The sequence below is a fragment of the Arabidopsis thaliana genome, chromosome 5, assembly GCF_000001735.4.
Source record: "Arabidopsis thaliana chromosome 5, partial sequence".
Taxonomy (NCBI): Eukaryota; Viridiplantae; Streptophyta; class Magnoliopsida; order Brassicales; family Brassicaceae; genus Arabidopsis; species Arabidopsis thaliana.
Window position 1 is genome coordinate 25,955,337 of NC_003076.8, and position 18,132 is coordinate 25,973,468.

General features: G+C 38.0%; 7 protein-coding genes and 1 non-coding gene across 15 annotated transcripts; 4 read left to right on the plus strand and 4 right to left on the minus strand.

The window, feature by feature from the left end:
- Positions 1 to 37: 37 nt before the first annotated feature.
- Positions 38 to 3,659, plus strand: CDKC2 (cyclin dependent kinase group C2). Of its 2 annotated transcripts, NM_125895.5 has the most exons (13): positions 38 to 273; positions 670 to 751; positions 850 to 940; positions 1,046 to 1,075; positions 1,189 to 1,298; positions 1,390 to 1,462; positions 1,545 to 1,665; positions 1,773 to 1,890; positions 1,989 to 2,128; positions 2,222 to 2,279; positions 2,363 to 2,433; positions 2,557 to 3,555; positions 3,647 to 3,659. In NM_125895.5, the coding sequence occupies exons 1-12, from the start codon at positions 161 to 163 to the stop codon at positions 3,089 to 3,091; spliced, it is 1,542 nt and encodes a 513-aa protein (NP_201301.1). In that variant the 5' UTR covers positions 38 to 160; the 3' UTR covers positions 3,092 to 3,555; positions 3,647 to 3,659. The 2 variants fall into 2 exon arrangements, with proteins under 2 accessions (NP_201301.1, NP_001078797.1); NM_001085328.2 differs by having other exon boundaries at positions 670 to 940.
- Positions 2,689 to 5,327, minus strand: AT5G64970 (Mitochondrial substrate carrier family protein; the record flags this gene model as incomplete). Of its 3 annotated transcripts, none has more annotated exons than NM_125896.3 (4): positions 4,671 to 5,327; positions 4,192 to 4,495; positions 3,637 to 4,104; positions 2,689 to 3,547 (listed from the first exon to the last, which is right to left on the minus strand). In NM_125896.3, exons 1-4 carry the CDS (start codon positions 5,105 to 5,107, stop codon positions 3,470 to 3,472), a joined length of 1,287 nt encoding a protein of 428 aa, NP_201302.1. In that variant the 5' UTR covers positions 5,108 to 5,327. The 3 variants fall into 3 exon arrangements, with proteins under 3 accessions (NP_201302.1, NP_001331262.1, NP_001331263.1); NM_001345658.1 differs by having other exon boundaries at positions 3,470 to 3,547; positions 4,192 to 4,527; NM_001345659.1 differs by lacking the exon at positions 2,689 to 3,547 and having other exon boundaries at positions 3,631 to 4,104.
- Positions 5,328 to 5,395: 68 nt separating this feature from the next.
- Positions 5,396 to 7,922, minus strand: AT5G64980 (transcription factor). 2 transcript variants are annotated; one of them, NM_125897.3, is made up of 10 exons: positions 7,854 to 7,922; positions 7,617 to 7,674; positions 7,136 to 7,301; positions 6,742 to 7,013; positions 6,563 to 6,640; positions 6,361 to 6,477; positions 6,225 to 6,290; positions 6,050 to 6,118; positions 5,852 to 5,911; positions 5,396 to 5,769 (listed from the first exon to the last, which is right to left on the minus strand). In NM_125897.3, exons 2-10 carry the CDS (start codon positions 7,662 to 7,664, stop codon positions 5,611 to 5,613), a joined length of 1,035 nt encoding a protein of 344 aa, NP_201303.1. In that variant the 5' UTR covers positions 7,665 to 7,674; positions 7,854 to 7,922; the 3' UTR covers positions 5,396 to 5,610. The 2 variants fall into 2 exon arrangements, with proteins under 2 accessions (NP_201303.1, NP_001332139.1); NM_001345660.1 differs by having other exon boundaries at positions 5,408 to 5,769; positions 7,617 to 7,899.
- Positions 7,923 to 8,050: 128 nt separating this feature from the next.
- RABH1a (RAB GTPase homolog H1A) lies at positions 8,051 to 9,576 on the minus strand. Of its 2 annotated transcripts, none has more exons than NM_125898.2 (6): positions 9,346 to 9,576; positions 9,036 to 9,106; positions 8,842 to 8,930; positions 8,639 to 8,750; positions 8,454 to 8,544; positions 8,051 to 8,372 (listed from the first exon to the last, which is right to left on the minus strand). In NM_125898.2, the coding sequence occupies exons 1-6, from the start codon at positions 9,454 to 9,456 to the stop codon at positions 8,226 to 8,228; spliced, it is 621 nt and encodes a 206-aa protein (NP_201304.1). In that variant the 5' UTR covers positions 9,457 to 9,576; the 3' UTR covers positions 8,051 to 8,225. The 2 variants fall into 2 exon arrangements, with proteins under 2 accessions (NP_201304.1, NP_001190616.1); NM_001203687.1 differs by having other exon boundaries at positions 8,065 to 8,372; positions 9,015 to 9,106; positions 9,346 to 9,502.
- A 16-nt stretch (positions 9,577 to 9,592) lies between these two features.
- On the minus strand, positions 9,593 to 12,113 carry AT5G65000 (Nucleotide-sugar transporter family protein). 2 transcript variants are annotated; one of them, NM_125899.4, is made up of 7 exons: positions 11,853 to 12,113; positions 11,211 to 11,259; positions 10,893 to 11,119; positions 10,433 to 10,631; positions 10,205 to 10,348; positions 10,033 to 10,107; positions 9,593 to 9,951 (listed from the first exon to the last, which is right to left on the minus strand). In NM_125899.4, the coding sequence occupies exons 1-7, from the start codon at positions 11,969 to 11,971 to the stop codon at positions 9,787 to 9,789; spliced, it is 978 nt and encodes a 325-aa protein (NP_569004.1). In that variant the 5' UTR covers positions 11,972 to 12,113; the 3' UTR covers positions 9,593 to 9,786. The 2 variants fall into 2 exon arrangements, with proteins under 2 accessions (NP_569004.1, NP_974995.1); NM_203266.2 differs by having other exon boundaries at positions 9,630 to 9,951; positions 10,033 to 10,348; positions 11,853 to 12,057.
- A 374-nt stretch (positions 12,114 to 12,487) lies between these two features.
- On the plus strand, positions 12,488 to 13,302 carry AT5G65005 (Polynucleotidyl transferase, ribonuclease H-like superfamily protein; the record flags this gene model as incomplete). The annotated part of the gene is made up of 1 exon (NM_001161325.1): positions 12,488 to 13,302. The coding sequence occupies one exon, from the start codon at positions 12,488 to 12,490 to the stop codon at positions 13,277 to 13,279; it is 792 nt and encodes a 263-aa protein (NP_001154797.1). The 3' UTR covers positions 13,280 to 13,302.
- A 396-nt stretch (positions 13,303 to 13,698) lies between these two features.
- ASN2 (asparagine synthetase 2) lies at positions 13,699 to 17,239 on the plus strand. Of its 2 annotated transcripts, none has more exons than NM_180941.3 (13): positions 13,699 to 13,967; positions 14,144 to 14,282; positions 14,406 to 14,501; positions 14,648 to 14,789; positions 14,895 to 14,990; positions 15,110 to 15,204; positions 15,320 to 15,481; positions 15,565 to 15,645; positions 15,740 to 15,961; positions 16,041 to 16,256; positions 16,372 to 16,458; positions 16,541 to 16,648; positions 16,730 to 17,239. In NM_180941.3, the coding sequence occupies exons 1-13, from the start codon at positions 13,888 to 13,890 to the stop codon at positions 16,940 to 16,942; spliced, it is 1,737 nt and encodes a 578-aa protein (NP_851272.1). In that variant the 5' UTR covers positions 13,699 to 13,887; the 3' UTR covers positions 16,943 to 17,239. The 2 variants fall into 2 exon arrangements, with proteins under 2 accessions (NP_851272.1, NP_201306.2); NM_125900.2 differs by having other exon boundaries at positions 13,854 to 13,967; positions 16,727 to 17,239.
- A 102-nt stretch (positions 17,240 to 17,341) lies between these two features.
- AT5G65015 lies at positions 17,342 to 17,414 on the plus strand. The gene has a single exon. It is a non-coding gene; the product is annotated as a tRNA-Arg (tRNA).
- The last annotated feature ends 718 nt before the right edge of the window (positions 17,415 to 18,132 follow it).

Below are 18,132 nucleotides of genomic sequence, written 5' to 3' on the forward strand. Positions count from 1 at the left end.
CAGAGATTGATTCCGGATAAAAAAGCTTAGGTTTTTCCGCGAAGCCGACACTGTAAGGTAGGGCTAAAACCTTAGAATAGCCGGAGAGAAGAAGGCGAGAAGAGGAGCGACAAGGGCGAAGCTGCAGAATTCTTCGGTAATTTTCAGATTCGGTTGAATAATGGCGGCTGCGGCTTTTGGGCAGTTAAATCTAGAGGAGCCTCCACCGATTTGGGGATCTCGTAGTGTCGATTGCTTCGAGAAGCTTGAACAGATTGGTGAAGGAACTTACGGGTATTCTTCTCCATTCTTTTTTTTTCTGGGTTTTGTTCCTTGATTCCAATTTATTTGGTTTTGTCAGAGTACTCGTGCTCAAGACTGAAATTTCTCAAATTTGAACGATTTCGCTAGGGCCACTTGATATATAAGTTTTTTTGAAACAATTTTGATTGTGAAACGTTTATATATAGTTATTGATCCATATATTGTTGATTTGAGGAATTTTAACTTTGCCTCTTATCTCAATAAATTCGATTTTGTTGATTGAATTTGGGAATTCTCAGATTCTTGGTATGGTAGATATATATATATATATATATATATATATATATATATATATGTTGCAATAAACTTCTGAAGCTGTCTCTTTTGATGGTGTTTAGATTCATATATTAAAATTTGGTTTTGCAGCCAAGTGTACATGGCTAAAGAAATTAAAACTGGTGAAATCGTGGCTCTGAAAAAGATCCGTATGGACAATGAAAGAGAAGGGGTAAGCTACATTTGAACTACCAGTACTAGCTTTGACAAGTTGCAAATTTTTGTGAGTTTCGTATGACTTATATTTCCGTTTTCATTGTTTGCATGGAGTTTCCGATAACCGCTATCCGGGAGATCAAAATTCTGAAGAAGCTGCATCATGAAAATGTCATCCATTTGAAAGAGATTGTTACTTCTCCAGGTAATAAGGAACTCTTATCTTAGCTTGTAATTGCTTTAGAAATTTTGTCAAAAGGGGTGTTAAGTTTGATATGTAGAGTTTTGTGACTGTTTTTGTCTTTAAAAGGTCGAGATAGGGATGATCAAGGAAAGCCAGGTTAGTGAAACTTATTCAAGATCGAAATATTTTCTGTACAACTTAGATGCGACTATGAGAGATCTATTTAAACTGCTTACGGCCTAAAGCTTGTTGCTTTTCTTCAATTTTAGATAATAACAAATACAAGGGTGGAATCTACATGGTCTTTGAGTACATGGATCATGACTTGACTGGACTTGCTGATCGTCCTGGACTGAGATTTACGGTTCCTCAGATAAAGGTATTGCATGGCTAGACACCTTGTTGTAGTAGCCTTTGCAAAAACCCTTATTGTTCCGACTTTGTCTGACATTTGAACATATGTAAAAAAGTGTTACATGAAGCAACTGCTGACTGGGCTTCACTATTGTCATGTGAATCAAGTGCTTCACCGTGATATAAAAGGTGAATATATCCCAAAATACATTGTTGACCATTTTGTTCTCTTGTCTTTATTTGCTAGTTAACCTATAATATATTGGTGCAGGTTCGAATCTACTTATTGACAATGAGGGAAATTTAAAGCTAGCGGATTTTGGGCTTGCTCGGTCATATTCTCATGATCATACTGGAAACCTCACAAATCGTGTCATCACTTTGTGGTATAGGTATGTATGCCTACAAACTTTGAAGTTATATACAAAAAAGTGACAAAGAATAAGTATTGCTTATACGTGCAGCTTTTTCTCTACTTATGCATTGTTTATTGCTGTAGGCCCCCTGAATTGTTACTTGGTGCAACTAAATATGGACCAGCGATTGACATGTGGTCAGTTGGATGCATATTTGCTGAACTTTTGAATGGAAAACCAATCTTGCCTGGGAAAACTGAGGTCAGGATTTCATCTTATGATTATCGTGGTGTGTGTTATTACAGTGTTCTTTGATGATGTTTCCACTTAGCGTTTTAGTCATATTTTTTTCTTTCCAGAATGAACAATTGAATAAGATTTATGAGCTTTGTGGATCACCTGATGAAAGCAACTGGCCTGGAGTTTCCAAGATGCCTTGGTATAACCAAATGAAATCATCTCGGCCCTTAAAGAGACGCGTAAGGGAGATCTACAGACAGTAAGTATAAACCATTATGTAGTTGCGACTCTTTTATGCAACAGTTACTTTGATCCAGGAGATCTCATTTGGTCCTTTTCTCTTCTGCTATAGCTTTGATCGCCATGCCCTTGAACTACTTGAGAAAATGTTGGTACTTGACCCATCTCAGGTACCAAAGAATTTTTAATACAGAGAATTAAGAGCCTTGGTCTAGACATTTAAGTCCTTTCATTTTCCTGTCTGTTGGTACAGAGAATATGCGCAAAGGATGCTCTTGATGCTGAGTACTTTTGGACTGATCCGCTGCCATGTGATCCAAAGAGGTAATCAAATTCTCTTAACTTTCTTGTTATGAAAACCCATTTGGTTCATCATACATCACAAATGACGATCAAGAACAATTAGTGAGTGATTCAGCTTGTACTGAAACTGTGTTATGTCAACAGTCTACCGACATATGAATCATCACATGAGTTCCAGACAAAGAAAAAACGGCAACAGATGCGTCATAATGAGGAAGCAGCCAAAAAACAGAAACTGCAGCATCCACAGCAGCAACATTCTCGTTTACCTCCACAGCAACACGGTGTTGGCCAGTCTCATGCCGCTCCACTTTGGCCTGCTGGACCAAACCACCCTATGAACAACAACGCACCACCACCCCAAATACCTGCTGGTGGCCATTACTATGGAGGAAAGCCCCGTGGTGGTGCACCTGTTCCAAACCGGTACCCTCCTAGCGGAAACCAGACTGGTGGTTATAATAATCAGAGCCGTGGAGGTTACAGCAGCGGAGCATATCCTCCACAAGGTCGTGGTGCACCATATGGCGCCGGTCCTAGAGGACCTAGCGGTGGCTATGGTGTTGGACCACCCAACTACTCACAAGGTGGTGGTCAGTATGGTGGATCTGGTGGCTCTGGAAGAGGTCAGAACCCTATGGGTGGTGCTAGAAACCAACAATATGGATGGCAACCGTAAAGAGAACTCAAAGAGACTCGTATGGTGTGGTCTTGGCTTGATGTCTTTAAGGCAGTTGTGATTTTAGATATGAAGACTTATCTTCGCGAAAGAGAATCTATTTTCATTTGATTTCTTGTCTTAATGGCATTCTTCCAAACATTCTGTGATTGTTGTATGTTTAAATCAAGGTTTATATATCAGAACACAGGAAACCAAATTGGATTTTTACCCAAATCTTATTATTTCTTGCAAAAAAACGTTTCACAACCTCTTATCTGTTTTCGATGAAGTGTGGAAAAACTACACGAATCAGTGTAAACCCCAAAAAGAAAACGAAAAAACTCTCCTCTGAAGCAGCTCCAGCAGTAATTGTGTCATTTCTCATTGCTTATTGTCTTATGCGGATGATTCTACTTTCAGAACAACTTTCATGAACTCGTAAACAAAGTAACTGATTGCCGCGGAAGGCAAAACCTGCAATAGTGAGATAATTCACAAAGCTGTAAAACCTGCAATAAGCTGGTTCAAGAGATTAATTTATGACTAGTATTAAGGAATCAAACCTGCAATAAGCTGGGAATCAAGCCAGCATATAGAGCAGGAACACCTCCTTGTTCAATGATCTTCACACAAGTAGCCACTGCGCTTAACCTTTTAGCATGTGACTGCATTTGTAAACGCCTTCTCACAACTTCAAACGGATATGTTGCTGCTTCTGAGCAAGCCCCTGCGATTGCTCCATATAACAAAGTTCTCATGGGACCAAGCTCGAGTTGATCGAAAGCATTAAGTTCTTCACCTTCTTGCTTCATGTGTTCAAGCCGTTTCTTACCTTCCGGTGTATGAAGGTAAGCTGATTTTAAAATATCATAGACACCGTAGAACACAGCTCCCGATGGAGCCATACTAACAAGTGAAGGTACAAGACCTTTGTATAGGGAAAAGAAACCTTCAGTTTGAATCATGTGACGGAATGCACCAACTACACCACCTAATGCTTCTCCACCGGGTGCCACCATAACCGTTCTTATCTGCAATTCAAAACCAAAGTAATGCTAAAGAACCTCCAGAGAATGGTAAAAGAAGCTCAATGAAGTTTTTGTTGTGATTCCACTTACAGTATCAAGTGGTAGACAAAGCAAACTAGCTGTTACTCCGGCAGCTGCACCAGCAACAAACCTCTCGAAATTTGTCGTTTCTTCATTCCCGGACAATTTCAGAAGCTGACCTCTATATGTATCATATGCATAGAAGTTGATGGACTTAAAGGGAGCAGTTCTGAGAATATTAACCAAATTCCCTTTCCAAAATCCTCTAATCCCTTCATTTGTTGCAATCCTCTGAATGAGTTCAAGAAGATTCCCTTGCTCTCCGCGAACAATGTATTCTAGCTTCATCCGTTCAAGAGGTGCAATGCAAGTTCTGCTCAAACCAAAACCCAATGAGCCACCAAACTACAACAAACCAAATCAATACAAAATCTCAAATAAGCATATCAGTAAGTAACCCCAACACTTAAAGTCTACAACTTTATACTGACACTCAATCTCATTTGACCTCAAGAGTTTCGTAGAATAAGTAAAGAAGAAGGAGAGACCTTGAAACCATGGCTGCAAAAGCTCCAGCCCATAAATGCTTGGTTGTGTTGAGAGCTCCTGCTCCATTTTCCTTAACCCTACGCTTCTCCTTAGATTCTTGACCACCACCGATCAACACCGAACCTTTCTCCGATTTAAAGCCGTTTTGACCATTATACCCTTCACCTTCTTCTTCCTCACCATTACTCTCGTTAATCGATAAACTAACAGACAGAAACAGAGGTTCCCTGGTCCCGTTTCGTCTCCTAAACTTCAAAAAACTCGACTTTTGACTGAAGCGACACGAATTGACGGAACAATCCTTCGACGAAAGAAAAGAGACAGACGAGGAAGGAAGAGATTCTTCGAGAAACAACCCACCGCAGATGATTTGACCATTGTGATCTAATGACTCTGATCTGATTGCTTCAGCTATCCATCGATCAAGGCCACGCATTTTACTAAATTTTCGATGGCAAATTCGACAAATTGAGCAAAGTCGAAAACTTTTAACAAGACCCAAGAACAAATTGGATTCAATAGCTGTTGGGATCTTAAGGAAGACGAGAAGACTAATAATATTGATAGTTTATACACACAGTAGTTGCTCTTTCTCAAAGCTTTAAGCTTTCATATCTCTCGCTCTCTCTCTCACACTAAAACAGAGAATATTTTAGGTTGGTTTTGGTTAAAGTGTGTGACTTGGTGCTTTTTTTCTGCTGACGATGCCAATATTGGTTGACACGTCATCGTCTATATTTCGTTTATTTTGACAAAAATAATTCTTTCTTCATAGAATGCATACATTTCTTCATGATCAGACATTGGAAGAACTCACAAGATAAGAGTTTGATTAGACAAAATATTCCATCTCCTAGTTTGTTATACTAAACAGAAGAGTGGTCAAAAGTTTTTTTTTACTTTGTTTTTGATTCCATGTGTTTGAGATTGTGAGAGGAGTCAGCAGGAGCCTTGGACAGAGGACAAAGGCGTTAAGTAAAGGCCTTTGCTCTCCAACAAGTTAGCCGCAGCATCAAAGTCCTTTGTAAGCAGATCTTCCATTACTTCCTCCAGAGATTTTGCCATCGTCTGCTCGTGATGTATGTAGTGACCGTATCCCTATCACAAACAACACATTCACTCTAAGAAACAAACATATACTATATCGTGTATCTTTGCTTCAGATACATAAATGTATTACCTCAATGAATGCCATAGGATGAGATATTGGTTCTCCTCCCAACCTGCTTCGACTTAATTCCTATATACGTAATAACTTAGAATGTCAGGTTTTGGATTGGGAGCTTTTGGTTTGGATTTGGCTTTCTCTATCAAACCTATTTGTCCTCAATAAACAAGTTGAGAAAGAAGAAAAAAGATAGGAGAAGCAAGACAATACCTTCATCTGTAGATGCAGAAGCTTAACATGATCAACCATGGCATTCAGTGTCAATTCATGGTTATCCCCCTACAAGATCACATAAAATCAACAATTAAGATTCAATCTCTCATAAGCTATATGTGGACAAGCTCTGGTTGCAAAAATATGAAATATATAATTCTAACAATGTTACCTCAACTTTATGTGGGAGCAATTTCCCTAATGCCTTGATGTTATCGGCAATTCTCTGCTTGCGCTCCTATAAAACGTAGAACCAATGGTTCATATAACATCAAACAACAGATGGAATCATCATACGTGATACTTACACGCTCATTGGTATAACATTTGTTGGATCGTGTCGAGGGTACATCTATGTCATTGTCAAAGAGCTGTGAGAAGTCACGGTTGTTGTTGTTGCTCCGTTTTTTCCAACTTCTAAGCTTCTGATACAATAAACAGAAGTGTTAGCTCCTGAAAAGAGAGACTTTCCAGATCAGACATTACTTAAATAATGTGATGAAACTTGACCTCAGAGTAGTCTGGGGACCAAGGCTGCACAGACTTGCGAGAGGATCGTCTACGTCCAGGAACCTTACTGCTGCTTCCCTGATATAATATATGCAAGTAGATTATACTACTTTCAGATCCGCCAAAGGATGTAAAATCGAAAGAAAAGACAAAAAGTAGAGATGTTATGAGATACTTACAGAGAGTTCATTGTTGGTGCGGCTTTGTACACGAATAGAGGGTTTCACCAAGGAAGAACCACCAATGTTGTCAGAAGAGTACATGGTTCGGATCCCTCCTCCTAGACCAGTTGCAGGGCCACGACTTGGCAGAACAACTTTCTCCACGACGTAATCGAGAGGAGGTTTAACATCAGGTGTAGAATCTTCGTTGAGCAAAGCAAGGTAACTATGTGGAAGCTTAGATGGTTGAAGCCATTGAGACAGAGACAAACTCCCATCGTCACATTTTACTGCATTTCCAACAACCGACTTTGATCAGTGTTGAAAGAGAATGGTGCTAATCTAGGTGGAGCAAGTAACCACAAGCCTGAAATGTTCAAAATGTCATACAGATACTATAGAACAAGTATACCTTTCAAGTTAGGGGGATTGTCGGAAACCTTGGTCTTGTTCTTGTTGTGAGGTTGAGTGGAATTTGGGGAAGAGAAAGGGAAAATCTCAGAGATAACAACAGAGGCAGCTTCATCAGCATCATGTTGGTGCTCAATTGCAACACCTCTTAGAATCTTTGGATCAATCTGTAATGTATAATAAAAACAATGTGACATTATTTAAGCACCAAAATGAAACAGCAGAACTCAACAACAACATTTGGTAGCACGTGAGATTTGTTGCCATCAATCATTTGCTCATACTATAAAATAACATTAATTGAAATATTAAATACAGATAGCTTTCTTGGTTTCGCTGTTGGATCAAATATAGTAATACCAAATAACTACTCAACTTGATTTCATGAAGAAACAACGAACAACAAAAACAAACAAACCAGTGGCTTTGCAACCACAACAATCATGAGTGAAACAGAGATAATGATTAAGAGCTTGTTTTACCTGTGGAAATAACTCCGTGAGAGATTGATAAACCGATCTAAAACCCATCACTGGAAATCTGCGACAAAGCAACCAAAATCACGAATCACATTGTGCTTAAACCCTAAAACCCTTTTTCATGCTCAGAATAAACAGACGAACAAAGGTCCAGAAACAAAATGGGTCGCGATTTGAAATTTAAACAAATTAAGCTAAGAACAAAACTGAGATTTGATTCAATAGTCCCTTGTCACTAACATCGTTTATGCGGCAGAGCAAATTTTCTCAGGTTTTGGGTTTTGCTGAAAAAGTGAAATGCTTTCTTCTCTATTTATTTTCTGGTGACCATGAATAAAAATGGTTGACACGTCATCATTCATTTTCTTACAACGAGTTTTTTGATTACACATTTCCAGTATTTTAATCATATAGTTACTACCTTAATGTAGCAAATTACAAAATTTTGTAGAGACCTTAGATTATTTTATTAAATCAAGTTAGAAACCGATGTTTACAGAGACATTTAGTCTAATCACACCAACTATAAAGATCTTTCATTTCTTTGTAACAACAAAGGATTTATCCAATTTTTATGAGTTGCTGATTGAGTCTGTAAGCATAATAATGTCATTAACAAGAACAATTGCTTTCTTGTTGATGATTTGCCTGAGATGAAAACATGAGTGGCTTTAGATTCACATCCACCAAATCCTCTTGTTTCGTCCAAGAAACTGCCTCGTTTCCTTGTAACGCCGATGTAATCTTACAGAACAAAGGCTGCACTCAGCAAAACAGCAACCAAGTTAAAGAGAATATTGTATCACATTGACTTGTGTGTGTGTGTTTTTGTTTGTTTACCTTAATGTTGAATCCAGCTTTAGCACTAGTCTCCATGAACAAAGCTCCAAACTCACGAGCTTTATTCTCCCCTTCCTCTATCGAAACTTGCCTATAGTTTAATCAATCACATCACACAACATCATATGGGGTTTGTGAAATGAAGAAGCTATCTTTTGATTTGATTTTAATGGACATAGTTATACCTTTTATTAACAAGATCGGTTTTGTTACCAACAAGAACAATAATGACATAGCTGCCTCTTTCTGCACGAACTTCTTCGATCCACTTGGAGGTGTTTATAAATGATTGCTTACCTGCACATATATAACTTTTGTAAGAAGAAAACGAGCATGATGAGTGGTTATGAAACTATTTTTTTGTTATAGAGTAAATAAGTCGCATAACTGGCAACATCATAGACAATAACAGCAACAGAAGAATCTCTGATATAACTTGGTACTAGGCTTTTAAATCTCTCTTGTCCTGCAGTATCCCTACAAGATAATCAACACAAACACGAAGACATTTTCATAGCTAGAATAAGGAGCTGAGTGAATGGTACAGACTACAGAGCCAACCCAAGGGACAGTTTTTTGTACCACAATTGCAGACGAAAAGTCCTATCTTCATACCGCGTTGTTTTTGACAAAAAGTCTATTCCAATTGTTGCCTGCAATTCACAAAAAAATCATAAAAACCCTAAACTTCGAACAAGTATTTTATTTGATTGATTCCGAATCGAAAGAAAAGCGGTATACACAGGACAGAGATAATTGATCAATTTTGAAGCATTTATTGAGTCTAATATCCTCAGATTCACACGTATCAAGGCACAATTGTTGTCGAGACGATGATCAAGACAAAAAAACATGATGCATAAAGTGTTGTTGGAATCGATAAGAGGCGAACCTGATAACTGGTGTCGAATTTACCGTACATGAAACAAGTGATGATGCTCGTTTTCCCTACGCCTTGATCCCCCAAGAACACTAGCTTGTACCCTTTTCCTAAATCTCCCATCCTCGCCTCTCTTTCTCTTTTCTTCTCCCTTTTGGCTATTGAATCGCGTTTATATTCGTACCGCCAATTATATAATTCTATTCAAAACTGTATACATCATGTGTTTTTTTTTGTTAATAGTGTAATCAATGGGTTGATTTGCGTATGCTATGGGCCTAATATAGGCCTTACTTAAACTCAATTGGACTCATTCCATCTTTGAATGTAAATATACTACAAAGTCTTTTGAATGCTCCAAGAATCACACTATCATCTACTTAGTTAATAATAATGGCATTAAGATATCTCATTGTTGTAACTAGCAGCTATTCTCTGAATGGAACCTTTTTCTTACACCTTCTTCTTCTTCTTGTCAATGTATGGGTATTTCTGGTACATTGAGATACTACTCATCACAAGAGGAAGAGCAACTAGGCAATACGATGATGGCGGTTTTCCTTCAAACGCAAATTGAAGTAGCGCCGTCACAAGTAATGCCGACACAATCACAAATCCCTGCAAAGTGATATAACGACATTACATATTTCAGCTTTTGATTGTGTAATATCAGTCTGGGAGGGTTTTTTTTTGTTTTACCTTTCTTACACCACCGGCATGTGATGTAACTAGGCCAACAAGAATCCCACCAAGAGCATTGCTTATTACTGGGACCTATAACAACAGTCACAGTGCATACAAACAATCAGAATTCACTGTTTTGCTATCAAAAGAATTGTTTTGTGGATAAAAAAAAGAGATAGTTTATTACCAGTGTTAAAGCAGTCCAACCATGAAAGAAGCCATATTTTTTAATCGCTTCACCATCTGGAGATTTAAGAGTACTTACTAATAAACAGAGGCTTCCAACGATAGACATTTCAACCGTCATTAAGTATGATGAATGCTTCTTGACCTGTAAACGGTAAGACAGTTTAGGCTACGAATGAATTGAAGTACAGATTTTTTATTGGAATATGATATGTAAACTCTGGATGACCTGAGAAGCCCATTGACACAGAGAAGAGGCTAAACCCGACAGGACAGAGGCTGCCAAGACCGGGATAATTCCATAAAACAGCTTTTGATCCGCATTAATGCCGCTTGAATCTTTGTTAGAGCCTTCACCAACACTTAGAAGGACTGCTGCCATGATCAATAGACACAAGGCTCCTATTTGTAGAATTGATTGCTTCTGCCTACAAGATGTCATTCGAGATGATGTGTTAAACACTTTTCAAGCAATAGATATTCAGGCAATCACACTATTAAGACATGGTAGGTATCACGTTGGAGCAGAGAAGCAGCCCAAATAAAGTTATTCAGGCAATCACACTACAAATCTCTAATTCAAAAATGTGATGTAGGCACTCGCTGAGGAAAATACAAATCCAACAAACTCAAAATTTCAAGCATCCTATCAAAAACAAGACCATAAGAACAAGAAAAATAAAGGTTACCTTAGTATTATGAAAGTAAAGAATGCTGTGAAAAAGATTTTCGTCTGATTCAGAATTGAAAATGTCAAGGAATCAAGACTCCTGTATGAGATCTGCAGCAAACTGTTCTGCAGTGCATATATGGCTGCAGGAAGTCCTGATGCTGTCAAGGATCCCATCAACGTCCACTCTTTTGCTAATCCCTTCAAACTACCATTTCTTGCCATGAGAATCAGAGCACATATGACCTATAAAAAAGAACATACAGCAGAAGCATGAAACAGTATTTCATAAATGCAAAATTTTCGAAAGTAGAAAGGAAAAAAAAAGATCCAGTACCTTAACAATCTCGCACGTCAAAACAGATGAAGTTACAATAACATCCTTTCTGCAAAAACAATAATGCGGTAAAGTGACCAAACCATGATAGAGACAATCTATTAACTGTTTAAGAAGAAACAAACAAATGGACTAGTGAACACAAGTCTACTAGTTCTAAATATCCATGGCATTTTGCCGCAAAATTAGGCAAAGTGACTCGATATCGAGTACTAGATAACGCGAAAGGTTACACGGTACCCTACAAAACCAAGATGAACAACTAAAACACTATGATGAAAAGCTATATTCAAGGCATCAATGTAGCAAACTAGTAGATTCAAATTCATCTCTCTAACACTTTAGAAAATGGCTTAGTTTAACAGTGACCATGTCTTTTTCCACAGGAACAACGAGAATACATCACAATCGTCGCATATAACTTCGAAATTGTAAGTTTACAACACTATTCTCAACCACAATTCGCAGAAAGCCAACAAAACAGATGCCCAGAAATCGAACTCCATCTCTACTCGCTACATAAGACTAATTACAACCAAATCTCGCAATTCCCGATAAAAGCGCACGAAATCAGCGAATATGAACAAGGCTATCACTAACATCAGAGATTTAAGAGGCATAGGTTGTTGCAAGAGACCGTACCTGATGCAGCGTTTGGAGATCAGAGGCTGGGCTCCGTACTGAAGTGTGAGCAATATGGAATAAAACAAAACCTTAGGGCCCATACTCGACGGACTCTTTGCTCCGTTAGCCGTCGCCATGAATCTCCGGCCGTCGAGAATCCAGAAAATCCGCCTTCGCTTTGTTCTGATCTTTTGGTCGAGAATTGGTTTGTGCTTTGAAGAACGCTTTTTCACTTTTTCTACATTGGACGTCGTTTTCTCAAGAGATGAACTACAAAACGCCGTCGTATTTGTTTGACAAGTGTAAAAACAATAATCCTTGCTAAGTAAACACTTTTTGGGAAATTTTGCAAGAATTTATCCATATTAAATTTGTCAAATCTAGATTACAAAAAAAAAAAAAAAATCCCCACCAAATTTTGTAATTATAAATGTAAAAATATTATGAAGTATTGATAGTTACTACAATCTAGTAGACATTAAAAAATCATAACACCAAAGTTAAAACATTTTCTCTGGCGATATGCATCCCGGGCTATTGGTATTGCCGAAAATCTACGACGTCGGAACATAAACGTGGACCCGTATTGTTCGCGATGTTGCACGGAGCTGGAAACAAATGACCATACAATCTTCTCATGTCCTCGGGTTGAAATGATATGGAGAGCTGCAGGCTTTCAAACTTCCCAATTATGTGACAATGGAATACCACCGGAAGAGAAGTTGCGTATCATCTTTCAAATGCATAATGATTCAAGGGTGGATCGAGTTACAAGATTTATGCCCTTTTGGTTAATGTGGAGAATATGGAAGAGCGGAAACGACCTAGTCTTTAACCACACGCGAACAAAATTCCAAACTACAGTGGAGATGGCTCTCAATGACACCAAGGAATGGTTGGACAATACAATGACAAACGAGCAGCAAAATGGGAACAGGAATGCAGATCCGTCTCGTAATACCAAGTGGTCGCCGCCGGGAAGAGACAAATTAAAATGCAACTATGATGCATCGCACCATGAAAGAAACACAGTTTCAGGACTTGGTTGGATCCTTCGGAACTCTCAAGGTACTGTGATCGAGTGTGGTATGGGGAAATTTCAAGGTCGTATGACGACGGAGGAGGCAGAGTGTTCAACACTTATTTGGGCTATACAAGCTTCCTATGGCTTCGGGCATAAGAAGGTTATTTTTGAGGGAGATAACCAAACCATCACCCGAATGATAAACACAAAGTCATCTAATCCAAGGCTACAACACTTTCTCGATACCATCCAAAGTTGGATACCAAGTTTTGAATCGATAGAATTCTCTTTCAAACATCGAGAACAGAACGGATGTGCGGATTTCTTAGCCAAACAAGCCATCAAAGAGAATACCCAATGGTCTCTGTTTCATTCTTGTCCTTATTTTCTGAGTCCATATGTAAACAACGATTACTCTTAAGTTCTAAATAAAGTTATAAGTTGAAAAAAAAAAAAAAAATCATAAGAAAATCTACAAGTTATGTTTTCTCAATCACATCCACTTCTTAAGAAGACATAACATGTAACATGTTGATATGAAACCATGTGATTAGTGGAAATGAAAAGCAGAATGTAAGGAGGTTACAATGTCAGAACATAGCAAATCATATATAACTTGATTGTTCCTTTCTTCAAAGCAACAATGGAATTGGAATATAGCATCCACTAAAAGCCTTCAAACCAATCATACGAGATAATAATGCGATTTCAAAACTGATCAAGCCATAAAGATGAATAATGAGCCATAGTTGCATTCGTTCAATCCGTGATTTCGTAACGCGAAAGGCCAAAACGTTATTAAGTTCCAATCCAAAGTAATTGACAAAAAAACAAATGGACCTCGTGACAATGATGATATGAATCTCTCCCAATCACAAAAATGAGTAACAAACAAACACTAAAAAGATTAGGGTTAAAAATCATAAATAGTCAAAATCAACGGCCGTGATTGAAAGCCACCCTATAAATTCTAATAATCAGTTTCTGAGTGAAGCCATTGTTATTTGTTTTCGTTGCCACTCTAACACAATGTGTGGGATTCTCGCTGTTCTTGGTTGCATCGACAACTCTCAAGCTAAACGTTCTCGTATCATCGAACTCTCTCGCAGGTACTCTTCTGTTTCCATTGAATCAATCATGAAGCCTGCCCAATGTTACTGAAGAATCGTTTATAATTTGGAATAAAGGTTTCAACTTTTTTAGAGGAAATGTGTGCGTTTACTCAATTGATGAATCATAGATAGACCCGAATTGATGTTTAGATTGGTTACTTTTTTTTGTGTAGATTGAGGCACAGAGGTCCTGATTGGAGTGGACTCCATTGTTATGAAGATTGTTATCTTGCCCATGAGCGTTTAGCCATCATTGACCCTACTTCAGGAGACCAACCTCTCTATAACGAAGACAAGACCGTCGCTGTCACTGTACTTTCTCTTGTCTTTCAAACAATGTCAATTAGTATCATGTGTAAATAAATGTGTCAAAGTGTTGGCCTTTGTTCCTTGCTGGTCATCTGAAGGGTAAATTAAATTTGCTTATGATGTCAGGTAAATGGAGAGATATACAACCACAAGATTTTGCGTGAAAAGCTTAAGTCTCATCAGTTCCGTACTGGTAGTGACTGTGAAGTGATTGCACATCTTGTAAGTATCCGTTATTGGGAAAAGACTGATTTTTTGTTTCTGGATTTCCATCTTTTGGACTTTTTTTTTTTGCATAGATCTGAATTTGGCCAATTAGTGAAGAAGTAACTGAGCATATCTCTGTTGTTGAATCTTATGTCTTGCAGTACGAAGAACATGGAGAGGAATTTATCGACATGTTGGATGGAATGTTCGCGTTTGTCCTTCTTGATACTCGCGACAAAAGTTTTATTGCTGCAAGGGACGCTATTGGTATCACTCCACTTTACATTGGATGGGGTCTTGATGGTATGTGATCTAACGTTTTCCTAAGCAATTCACTTCAATAAGGCTAAGCTTATGCTATCTTTTGTAATCAATTACTTTTCTAATGTTTAATTAAATCCCTTATAGGTTCTGTCTGGTTTGCTTCGGAGATGAAAGCGCTTAGTGATGATTGTGAACAGTTTATGTCTTTTCCTCCTGGCCACATCTACTCAAGTAAACAAGGTTTGTATACCGTTTAAACAAATACACATTTAGTCTATTCTGGTGGGTTTTTTGTAATAAACTTTAGGCATTTTTATGATGTAGAAGTTTCATGAAATGTCTTTACTGCTTTCTTGTAGGAGGGCTTAGGAGGTGGTACAATCCTCCGTGGTACAATGAGCAGGTTCCTTCAACCCCATATGATCCTTTAGTTCTGCGCAATGCTTTCGAGAAGGTATGTTTGGAGATATATTCTCTTCAAAATGTTCAGTCTTGTTGCAACGGTTATTGCAGTTGCTGAACAGTTTTAGGAACTACGAATGTGTTTCTTTAATTTGACATTTTTTCAGGCTGTAATAAAGAGACTTATGACTGATGTGCCTTTTGGAGTTCTCCTATCTGGAGGATTGGACTCGTCTCTCGTTGCTGCAGTAGCATTACGCCATTTGGAAAAATCAGAAGCTGCTCGTCAATGGGGTTCACAATTGCACACGTTTTGCATCGGTTTGCAGGTCTTAAAACTTCAAGCTCAATATCAGGTTTCTTAAAAGGCGCCTTCAAGATTCTAACTATGTATTCTATTTTTTGTTTTCAGGGATCGCCAGATCTTAAAGCTGGCAGAGAAGTTGCTGACTATCTTGGAACACGCCACCACGAGTTTCAGTTTACAGTTCAGGTATAAAATTTCCTTGATATAGTCATACAGATCCATTATCATTCATGGTTTTCAAAATAGACGACTTAACATCTTCCTCTAATGATAATTCCAGGACGGGATAGACGCGATAGAGGAAGTCATTTACCATATTGAGACTTATGACGTTACTACAATAAGAGCTAGCACCCCAATGTTTCTTATGTCCAGAAAAATTAAATCTTTAGGTGTAAAGATGGTTCTTTCTGGGGAAGGTTCTGATGAAATACTGGGGGGATACTTGTACTTCCATAAGGCTCCCAACAAGAAAGAATTTCATGAAGAAACATGCCGAAAGGTATTTCCTTGTCAACTTACTTTGCTGATCTGCTTTTGTCCCCTCACTGAATCTTGTTTATGCTTTTCTTTACATACAGATCAAAGCTCTCCACCAATTTGATTGTTTGAGAGCTAACAAATCAACTTCTGCGTGGGGTGTCGAAGCTCGTGTGCCTTTCCTAGATAAAGAATTTTTAAATGTTGCAATGAGCATCGATCCAGAGTGGAAGTTGATCAAGCCTGATCTCGGAAGGATCGAGAAGTGGGTGCTACGCAATGCCTTTGATGATGAAGAACGACCTTATCTACCAAAGGTTTGTTTACAAATAACTAAAGCTGTTTTTGTGCCTCTCTGCAGTTTTTTTCGATAAACTCTGTAATTTCACTAATAATGTTCTAACAAAATTTCTCATCTTCTGGTGAATTCAGCACATTCTATATAGACAGAAAGAACAGTTTAGTGATGGAGTTGGGTATAGCTGGATAGATGGTCTGAAAGATCATGCAAATAAACATGTAAGAAATGTCTTTTATTAAGGCAATTTCCCGATAAATGTTGGAAGTTTTTTGACATAAACTTCCATTTTTCTTGGTAAAGGTCTCTGATACTATGCTGTCAAACGCAAGCTTTGTCTTCCCGGATAACACACCTCTGACAAAAGAAGCGTACTACTACAGAACCATCTTCGAGAAGTTCTTCCCGAAGGTAATAAAATGCCATAAATTTTCAAAATCTCACATAAACGTCTCTGCTTTGCTGATTTGTTTTGTTGTATTTCCTGAGCAGAGTGCTGCTAGAGCGACTGTACCAGGAGGTCCAAGTATAGCTTGCAGTACCGCGAAAGCTGTAGAATGGGATGCAACTTGGTCAAAGAATCTTGATCCGTCAGGCCGTGCGGCTCTTGGAGTTCATGTTGCAGCTTATGAAGAGGATAAAGCAGCTGCTGCTGCTAAGGCTGGATCGGATTTAGTAGATCCTCTTCCTAAGAATGGAACATAAGAGAACAACACTACAGGCATTGAGGATATAAGCAAATGTTTTATTCTTCTACACAGAGAGATCGTTATCTTCTAGAGGGATCAATGAATAAAAGCTTCGTCCATTTCTAGCTGGAGATTCCATGGATCTCCAGTTAGTGCAAGTGATACACGTTGTCTACATTTGTACCTAAGTTTCTGCATTTTTTGTCGTTCTTTTGTGTTAGACAAGTCTTGGACCCTAGATGATACTTCAGTTTCTTAGACGTTAAATTTGATGAATCCGAACTTGTTTGATTTCAAAGCCTGGCCTTTCTGCAATGTGTTTTTGTGCATGTTCTGGCTTGTTTGTTGTTACTCAACGCAGGATTTGTTATAATATGTACAATATATCTAGTACACACATAAGTCAAGCAAGTAAGACTCCGTGGCCCAATGGATAAGGCGCTGGTCTACGAAACCAGAGATTCTGGGTTCGATCCCCAGCGGAGTCGCTCTTCATCTACTATTTTTATTTTTCTTACGCGCATTGCTTATAAAAGTTTTTTAATGAACGTGGGATAAAAGTTTTCAGATTCGTATTTATTATTTCAAAAAGACAGATGACCTAACCTCATTACTCGTGTATGGACTTTTTTTTCCTTCAAATTATATTTTATGAAATTTGAGTAGACGAAGTAACTGCTCCCCTTCAGATTTAGCTAAAGAGCCAACCACGTGAAGTCGTGAATCCTCTCTGTCGTTTTCGTATTAACAAACATAAGAAATTAAGAAATGAAAATCTCGTTTTCTTATGTATAATTGTTTTATATCGATCACCGGTTTCTCTAGGTCTAGGTATAGCTGTTCCAATATCATGATTTTTAAGTTTAGTTTTCAACATCATTAAGTAAAAGTGTGAACTCATTATCATCATCGCTTTCCCTTTAGAATTTTTGCAAACACACGAAAATAAATAAATTGTTTGGACATATTATTGAGAAACATAGTCAAATGAGCCCGTTCACATTCTGAATCATATAAGTTACAGTCCCAAACCCACGTTTTATTAAAAATGTACTACTAGTCAATAATTTATGTTGAGTCATATTTATTTATTTTGACACAGTTGGTTTTCGCAGTTTCTTGTTTATTAGTTTCAAATTGCACTTATTAGTTTTAAAAACAATTTAATTTGATATTTGGTATAATATCTCTTTTGAATTATTTACA